The sequence below is a fragment of the Palaemon carinicauda genome, chromosome 42 (assembly GCF_036898095.1).
Source record: "Palaemon carinicauda isolate YSFRI2023 chromosome 42, ASM3689809v2, whole genome shotgun sequence".
In the NCBI taxonomy this organism is placed as follows: Eukaryota; Metazoa; Arthropoda; class Malacostraca; order Decapoda; family Palaemonidae; genus Palaemon; species Palaemon carinicauda.
The window spans coordinates 54,193,015-54,203,014 of NC_090766.1; the positions used below are offsets into that span (position 1 = coordinate 54,193,015).

Genomic DNA, 10,000 nt, shown 5'->3' on the forward strand with positions numbered 1-10,000 from the left:
AATACTTGCTGGCCAAGTGATCCAAGCAAATCAGCTGCAACAGTTAGCACTAGCAGCACGATTGAGAAGCATACATGCAAGAAAATTAAAGCAACACCAGCTTGCTGCACAACTACAAGTCCTGCAAGCAAATCAGGCCCGAAAAGCTGGGCAAGTCCTTGCAACAGGGCAGGCCATAAAAGCTGGACAGGTTCTGGCAACAGGACAAGCACTGAAAGCAGGACATGCTCTTAAAGCAGGGCAGACCCTTGCAGCAGGGCAGGCCTTAGCAACAGGGCAGACCCTTGCAGCAGGACAGGCTCTGAAAACAGGCCAGGCCCTAAAGGCTGGATATGCCTTAAAAGCAGGTCAGGCACTAAAAGCAGGACAAGCTCTGGCAGCAGGACAAGCCTTACAAGCAGGATATAAACTGAAAGCAGGACAAGTTCTGGCAACAGGTCAGGCCTTAAAAGCAGGGGAAGTACTGAAAGCAGAACAGGCTCTGGCAGCTGGACAGGCAGTGAAAGCTGGGCAAGCTCTGGCAACAGGACACGCCTTAAAAGCAGGTCAAGCACTAAAAGCAGGACAAGCTCTGGCAGCAGGACAAGCCCTACAAACAGGATATAATCTGAAAGCAGGACAAGTTCTGGCAACAGGTCAGGCCTTAAAAGCAGGGGAAGCACTGAAAGCAGGACAGGCTCTGGCAGCAGGTCAGGCACTGCAAGCAGGGCAAGTGCAAGCTGCTAAAGGATCTGCTTTAGTCAACAGCGCTGTCCAGACTGGTCTGAATGCAATAGCTGCATCTCAGATAGCGGGTCACCAAAGTGCCCATCTAAACCACCATTTGGCATCAGCTGCTTCTGTTCTAGGTCAAAATGCTGGGACTCAGCATTATGATAGTGTTGTAGCTGTTGCAGCGCCTCAAATACAGCAGCCACATGCGGGTCGCTTAGTAGAAAATGCCAATCTTCTTCTAAGGGCACAAAATAACCTGCTGCAAAGACTCATTTTACTTCAGTAAGTCTATACAAGTTTGAATGTTATTTTTTATATTATTCAGATTCATAATCGTCATTTTCATCATTATTATTATAATTCTTGTTTTATGATAAGCAACAGTAGTAGTAGTAGTAATGTTAATGACGTGATGTTAATGATAAAATCTGATGATTATTATGGAACTTAATTAGATATAATTTGTTTTTTAATGTTCCTTTCCGCAGTTTAAATTTATTCATTCGTTTCAAGGGATCCAGTCATTCATTTAAGAATCAATCAAAAGGCAAAATCTAGATGAGGATATCACTAGAAGGTATCAGATGTAACTGAACAGTAACAGCATAACATAAAATGTGCCAACCAGAAAGAAATTTTATCTTTTTTAGGGGGAGCTAGAGGGCTTTAAATTGATTGATTAGGTAAGGAAAATTTCTAGATTTACCTCGTATTAGCTTAAAATCAATCTCCCATATAAGATAGCATATGGGACAACATTGTAAAGTATTTTGTAATGGCATCATGTAATAGCTGGAAAAGAAGGCAAATTTCACGACCTGAAATTTCTTTTCTACTGAAAATGGAAAGATAGAAATATAACCTAAGGCTAGAAGCCATTTATGTTTATCAAGAGAAAGACAGCATCCATGGAAGAGATGATATAAAAACTGACTGGTTTTGTGAAAACGTCAATTCTATAATATCCTTAGCCTTTTTGTTACAGTTCCTTAATTTATTGTCTTCATTCCTTCTCCTCTTGTTCCTTCATATCCTTCTCTTACTCTTATTAATTCCTCTTTCCCATTCTTTCATTCTTTTTCTCTCAGTTATGAAATTTACTTTCTTTTGTACGTCTTATATTCTTCTATTTCTGCTCTATTGCACATAATTTAAACAATCAATTATCCCTTTGGTGCATTCCTTCAACTTTTTTCTTTAACTGATTTTTGTAGCTAATATATTTTTCACGATTTTTCATTCCAAATCGGTTTTGAATATACACCAATATTTGCCCAAACAGACTTTAACCCATCTGAATAACATTGTTTCTCTATTAAAGTGGATAAGCTTTTTGTAAAAATAACTATCTCCACCAACTCTCTTAGCATATTGATCTACATTCCAAAATCGACTGAGAATTAACTTGTTTGTTACTGATTCTCTGTCACAGGCCTTACTTCAAAGCGGGTAGAACAAGAGGCTACACAATACCCAGGAGGATACCAAAGATCCCGGTGGGAGTTTCACTCACACCTGTGCAAGTAAAAGCCTTACCACAGATCAACATACAGGTAAGAGATGGTTACTGTCTATGTAAATTCGAAAACCTTGAGCTTTGGCCTGTTCTGTTCTGCAGTCTGGTCCCTACCACTGCCACCTAGGTAGCAATATCACTACCTTGTTTTTCAACTTACTGGGGCTCTTTGTAGACAAATTACTTGAGGTTCTTTAGAGCTATTTCTGTATCCATTGACATTAGTTTTTCTACCTTTTACATTCCATCCATTCTCTTTGTCCCTTTCCAAATAAAAGTCCAATTTCATCTTTCTAAAATTTCAATCCTTCCTCTCTCCAAAACTAAGTTTTTGTGTCAACACCATTACAGGAAAGATTTCAGACTTTCTGAGCTGGTTAAACTAATTTTTTATCATAACTGCAGTTCAGCTATTGTATTGATTTGTTTGCTAGTATGAATACCTTTGTTTGTCCTTTGTGCTTATATTATGTATGAGAGTATTTCTTCACCAAATAATTTCAGGTACCTGCCACTGTTCCACCGCCAACTATCAAAATACCCGCGTTATCAGGTATTTTGAAGCCACCTTTAAATGTAGAATACATCGAACATATTCTCAATATGCCAGATGACATCTTTAAAAATACTATTCAGACGTAAGTATAAAATATTTTCAAACCTTCGATAATCTTACTGGTATCAAGTCATTTAGTTTATCAGAATTTCCATCTATTTATATTGATATTAATGGGGTGTGATACAACGTTTACCTATTTTACTCTACATATCTATTATTCTATTTCTACAAAGGACGAAGAACGAATTCCTGGCCACCCTGTTCCCAACACTCTATCGCGACTCTGTGGTCGACCTCAGACCTATTCAGTCCCAGGAAATCAGCATTCCCTCTGACTCCTATGGAGCACCAATATATCCACCCTTAACAACCCCAGGCACTGTGGAAATTTTTGAGCCATTGTCTACTCCACCACATTATGGAGCGCCACCCGTGAAAATTGTTGCAACCCCAGCACCAGTTCCAGTGATACATGGGCCACCTCCTCCAGCATATGGTCCACCAAAACTGTCCACTACTATATTTGAGACACCAAAGCCTCCATCCCCAACGTATGGTGCACCTGTGGTACCTCAGACACCTTCACCTACATATGGAGTACCTGAACGACTTACACCTAGACCACCCTCACCTGAGTATGGAGTTCCTGGAACAGTCTTACCTATACCAGTAGTGCCTATTACCCCATCACCTGAATATGGGGTACCTGGGCTGCCTAAACTCCCATCACCTGAATATGGGGTACCTGGGCTGCCTAAACTCCCATCACCCGAATATGGGGTTCCTGGGCCACTGTTGCCTATACCCAAATTGCCTGCAACCCCATCACCTGAATATGGGGCACAGGGACTGCCTGCAACTCCATCAACTGAATATGGGGCACCAGGACCATTTTTCCCTTCACAAGGACTACCTACACTTCCTTCACCCGAATATGGACTACCAGATCCACCTTCTGATTCCTACGGAGCACCTCCTTCTACACACACGCACCATAATTGCCACCATGATGGAGACCATCATAATCATCACCATGATGGGGCACATCATAGTCACCACCACGGAGATGGAGATGATGTCTTGAAGGTAAATAAGCTTTGGTCAATAACCAGATGTTCAATAATTTTTGAAGTTATACATACTATTGAAATTACTAAACATAAATCTATTCTAGTAGTGATGTTATCTGACATGGTCTCTTTTTGTGAAAAAGAAATGTGTAGCGTAATTACATGTTTTTGAAAATGTATGGGTTAACCTTCAATGGCTAGATTAGATTGTTTTTAGAATTACGATCTTGAGTTTATATTCATATGTGAAATACAAACAATTCTTTTGTAATAGATGTTCTATTAATAGCTGATTTGAACATCCTGCTTCATAGTTAGAACATCATTAGCAAAAGGTACCTTTGAAACAAAGAATTTCATGACCCTATCAGGAAGTCTAATGCAATAGTATTCTCTTTTCTTATCGATAGCACAATGATTTTATTATAGCTAACCTTCTTCTAAGCAGGTACCTGTCGTTCTCGAAGAAGTTCCCTTCCCAATTTCAACTCCTGCGCCAATCTTCACAACGATAAAGAACATTCCTGCTCCAACTACAAGTTCTTACTCAGACTTTAATCCAGTTCGCCACGAGAAGAGTCATTTTGGGAAATACCATGTAAATGCTCAAGGTGGTGTTATTCCAGGACCCGATTCCTTGCATGGTCACTCAATCGCTACACCGCACATTCACACCAAGGATTGTGGAAACAACTTGCATTCCCACGTGACCTTATCTCCAACCATTCCTCAAGGTAGCCACCACTCGTCCTTGCCTCTCGAACACCACAGCCACCACCACGACGCTCCTTTCGTAGCCAGTCCTCTCGAGATTCAGGTCCACGAAGCTGACTTCTTGCCTGGGCCCATACATCTCACGATCTCTGAACCAGTCAACGGTTTGGGTCCCATCCACGTCACCACATCCCAACCACAGTACGATGACAAGGTGTCTCATTCGGTGTTCCAAACGAATCAAAGGCCACTATCCGTGGCGGAAGAGGTTTTCCACACCACACACCATGACCAGCATTTGGACCCTCTCCACATAACGACGATTGGACCACATCCACATTCCATAGAGCACATTGATGTTCCGCCAGGTAAGATTTGGTACCTCTATCTCCTAAGTTTCGTTTCGTCTGGGGATAATTTCCCTTTAGAAAATTGCAACCTGGAAGATTGTCCACGGGAAAACTGCTCATATTGGGACATTATCAATAGGGAAGTTTTCAGTGTAGGAAAATTTCCAAGAAAAAAATACCCGCAGGTTAACTGGCATACAGAAAAAAAGCGTTGTTTCGTTATGAAAACTGAAATAATTAAAAGTTATGAAAAAATATATCTAGAATTTAAGTACGAAAGCAGATTTATTTAATAATAATTTAATGATTATTCATAATCATAATATATATGATTATCCATTACTTAAAAGAAAATATAAAAAATCGAGACACTAAACTAACAGCTATTGCGAACTTATTTCTAATGAAATGCTAAAAAATGTCATAACTGAGTTTTAAAAATCATCTCTCAATACAATGAAATGGATCCTTCCCTAACCAACTGCTTCTTCTGCTTTTCACAGATCTTACAAAAGAAAGTGTTGACATTGGGTTTATATAACAATTCCACAACAAAAACTTATTTTCTTTGAAGATGCATTCTTTTTTTCAACTATCGCCTGTTATTGGGTTTTTGTTTTCTTTTTTAAAATCCTTCTGATGATGAAGTTATTCCACAGAAAATACTATTAATTTTAATTCAAATGTACTTGCATTAACATTTTTAGAACACTGGATATTTTTCAACTACCAATACCGTTTTGTTTTGTGTTCAAATTTTAAATAATGCCATCTAAGAGAACAGGACAAATAAATGATAATAAGAGTGACGGGAAATAAAAGAAAATATATAATTTTCATTATCAGATTGTAAAAAGGTAACATTCTGTCACTATATACTTTCTTGTTATAGACTTTGGAACAAACAAACAAATGTATGTAAGATACACATTTCCTCCATAGATTTTCATGTCTGCTGGATGAGACCAGCGAGATTTCTGCTTAGATTATGAGCGACATATTCAATATAATTCCCACATTTGATTTTGAAGCATAAGCACATTACGAAGGATACTTAGCATGTTGCATAAGATTTGCCCATTGTCTAAACATATTTACGATAGTTTTGGTTTTGTTGATATGTTTTTTTTTTTTTTTTTTTTTTTTTTTTTTTTTTGCAAAATTTGAATGTGGTCATATTAGTTCCGTCTAGATGTGTGACTTCAAAATATGATTTTGATAAAAGGTAAAATAGAATGTAAGTCCACATTTCATTAGTATGATTAAATTTCAAGGATCAGAAGGTAGAACATTAAATTAAATTATTTTTGTTTATACGTTACAGATTCTACACTATTTCAAAAAATCTTCTTAACTCTGTCATATCTTTAATGATAATCCCTTCCATAGCTCTGTCAAATATTGCCATACCAAATCTATTTCATGCTTTATGAAACGAATTTTGTAATAGTACTTTTTTTATATATTACAGATTCTACAAAATTTAGAGAATCTTCTTAACCCTGTCATATCTTTAATAATAATCCCTTCCATAGCTCTGTCAAATATTGGCATACCAAATCTATTTCATACTTTATGAAACGAATTTTGTAATAGTATTTTTTTATATGTTACAGGATCTACAAAATTACAGACTTTCTTAACTCTATCAGATCTTTAATGATACTCCCTTCCATAGCTCTGTCAAATATTACCTTACTAAATTATTACATGTTTTATGAAAATAATTTTTGCAATAGTATTTTGACTCTATACTATTGCAAATATCTTCATTAATCTTTCTATGGGTTTTATGATAACATCTTCCATAGTTTAATCAAATACTCAACCTTTATGTAGAATGTTTTCTTAAAATATTTAATTGAATAATTCATAAATTAACAAAAAAGCATGCATGGGTGCATGTACACGCATAAATAGTGATATATATTATACATAAAGTTATCAATCACATTATGATAATTATTATAATTTTGTATATATGAATATATATATATATATATATATATATATATATATATATATATATATATATATATATATATATATATATATATATATATACATATATATATGTATGTATACATGCATACATATATATATATATATATATATATATATATATATATATATTTATATATATATAGATATATATATATATATATATATATATATATATATTTATATACACACATATACATATACAAACACACACACACACACACACACACATATATATATATATATATATATATATATATATATATATATATATATATATATATATATATATATACAATATATACAGCATATATATATATATATATATATATATATATATATATATATATATATATGGGTGTGTGTATATGTGTGTGTAATATATGTGTTTCTGTTGGTATACTTGTGTACGTATGTCAATTTTATTAACAATTCGGTATCCTTAATTACCCTTTTTTTTCCTAGATTTTGTTTTAACACCCTTCCTTCTAATTACTGGATAGACAATAACATTTTACTTCATAACTTGTAGAACATTATAATGGAAAACAAATATCAAATAAAGCTCTTTTTTTTTCTTTAGTTCAGTTATTCAACTCTTCGAAAATACAGTAGTATTATTTAGATTTGAAAAATTATGAGACTAATTATTAAGGCCCATACAGCTAACCTAATCTCACCACTAATATGTAGAAGCTGTTTAGTTTACTAATCCATAGTAAACCAACTTTACTCGTCACACAATACTTTTGTCTATTCCGACAGTTAATCCAGCTGTCATTTCGACTACCCCAACGACGACTTCAACAGTGGTTGTAGGTGTGGGACTACGACCCCACGGCAGCGATCAAGAGTTCTTTTCGCCAATAACTACGACTTTCTCCCCACCCCTGACATCCATTGCCCCGCTATTCCCAACTACAACGTTTAGACCTCGAGTTCCTTCGTCTACAACAATCGTCCAAGCTTTCCCAACCGTCTCCTTCTCTGAAACATTATCTACAACCACTTACTCCCCTCCAGTTCCATCGTCAACCTATTCTGTCCCGACTACTCCTAGGCCGACTTTCCAATCGACCCTCAATCCTATCCCAGTCACGCCTAGACCTACTTTCACAACGACGATCAGGCCTATTGCAACAACACCAACCACGACTTACACTACACCAGGGACTGTGTTCACCACCAGCAATAGTCCTGGTTTCTCCACAAGACCTACTTTCCCCTCCACCATAGGATTAATCCCTAGTACAACCCCTTCAACGTTTGACTTAGGAACAACGCCTGTGTTTGTTGTAGAGGAGTTCCCCAGCACTACGACCTCCAGCACTGTGTTCGAACTCCGGCCGACCATCGTCACCAACGGCCAGTTTATACCAACGACCACTTCACGGCCTTTCGGGTCGTTCCCTTCTGCTAGGTAAGATTACAGTTCAGTTTTATTAAAGGGATTTGTTGTTATTGTTGATCGGTGCTCTCATTTTCAAGGTAATTCAGATTGAGTAATTTTGGTTGATTTATGGAAATTTCTAGAGTTTAAGGTATTTTTTTCATCAGGTAATCTTTTGATTATGGAGTAATATTGTGTATTTAAAATCTATCTTTCAGATTTTTTCACAAAATAGATAGCTTCTGTTAATCACGATATAATTGTTTTGCGTTACATGAGTTTTTTAGCATTTAAGGTAATTTTTCTAAATTTGAGGAAATTTCTAAGGTAATCCTTTGAACATCATATGAAAGCCAATTAACACGATGTTAGATTATCTTATCTACCTTAAGTATTTGTTTCAGTATTTTAAGATTTTGTCAATAAAGAAATGTCTAATATGAAGAAAAATATATTAATTAAATATTTTGATTTTTAGAAAGAGCTATAAAGAGCCATCTCAACAGCCAATAACGATTGTCGGCCATTTAATCTTTCCATGATTAGCATTTTCTAAAAAAAAAGAAAAAAAATGCCCGTTATCAAATAGAATTTAAAAATTATCAAGATAAATGTTTTATTGTAATTCATTATGAAAAATTGTGCTATCAGTTTGGAAAAAAAGAACAAAAACTGCAATTTCTAATTTAAAAGATAAACGCTAATGGGGGAGACTTAAACTTAAGGTCAATGTCAATCGCTTCCGGAGGAAGTTACTCAGTGGAAGGTCAATTGAGCCAGATGTTCGAAAGTCTCTCTCTCTCTCTCTCTCTCTCAAGTTGAAGGAAACTTTCATTAAACCAGAAATTGACTTTTATGAAGTCATACATTTGCTGTAAAACTCTCTCTCTCTCTCTCTCTCTCTCTCTCTCTCTCTCTCTCTCTCTCTCTCTCTCTCTCTCTCTCTCTCTCTCAAGTTGAAGGAAACTTTCATTAAACCAGAAATTGACTTTTATGAAGTCATACATTTGCTGTAAAACTCTCTCTCTCTCTCTCTCTCTCTCTCTCTCTCTCTCTCTCTCTCTCTCTCTCTCTCTCTCTCTCTCTCTCTCTCTCTCAAGTTGAAAGAAACTTTCATTAAACCAGAAATTGACTTTTATGAAGTCATACATTTGCTGTAAAAAACTCTCTCTCTCTCTCTCTCTCTCTCTCTCTCTCTCTCTCTCTCTCTCTCTCTCTCTCTCTCTCTCTCTCTCTCTCAGGTTAAAGGAAAATTTCGGTAAACTAATATTTTTTAGCATTTATTTTAAAACAGTATATAAAAATATAAAAAAAATATTGGTTGAAAAGTATCTTGATATAAATGGCTATTGGTATTATCAATTTCTGAGTGGGGATACCTTAACTTGGCAAAGGTATTTGTCTATAACCATGATCAGAAAAGATGTACTAGCCAAGGTCACACATACTAGGTTGGTTTGTTGTGAGCAATCAGACTCAAGCCTCCCAGCATCACCAATTGGCAGTGGCCAGCGTGGTGATGAAAACTGGCCAAACCCCAGACATGGATATATCTGAGGTTTTTGTCCTGCAATGGACTAAAAATAGCTGCATTTGTTGTTGTTATAAAAAAACTATGAACCAGAAATTGATTTTCCAATAATGTATTTCAAAATGGTATAAGGAAATCATGAATATTGATTGAAA

The 10,000-nt window shown here is 35.9% G+C and overlaps 1 protein-coding gene across 5 annotated transcripts in view; it reads left to right on the top strand.

Annotated features, from left to right (window-relative positions):
* The window catches only part of LOC137632797 (uncharacterized), a 93,127-nt gene that overhangs the window by 54,901 nt on the left and 28,226 nt on the right, over positions 1-10,000 (top strand). For 2 of the 5 annotated variants that reach the window (XM_068364885.1, XM_068364887.1), the window contains exons 2-7: positions 1-996; positions 2,147-2,267; positions 2,735-2,868; positions 3,023-3,875; positions 4,305-4,941; positions 7,690-8,344. The exon at positions 1-996 is cut by the window's left edge and continues 1,223 nt beyond it. In XM_068364885.1, coding sequence (XP_068220986.1) covers positions 1-996; positions 2,147-2,267; positions 2,735-2,868; positions 3,023-3,875; positions 4,305-4,941; positions 7,690-8,344 — 3,396 coding nt within the window. The remainder of the gene's footprint in view (positions 997-2,146; positions 2,268-2,734; positions 2,869-3,022; positions 3,876-4,304; positions 4,942-7,689; positions 8,345-10,000) is intronic. The other 3 variants (XM_068364888.1, XM_068364889.1, XM_068364886.1) reach the window with 3 other exon arrangements.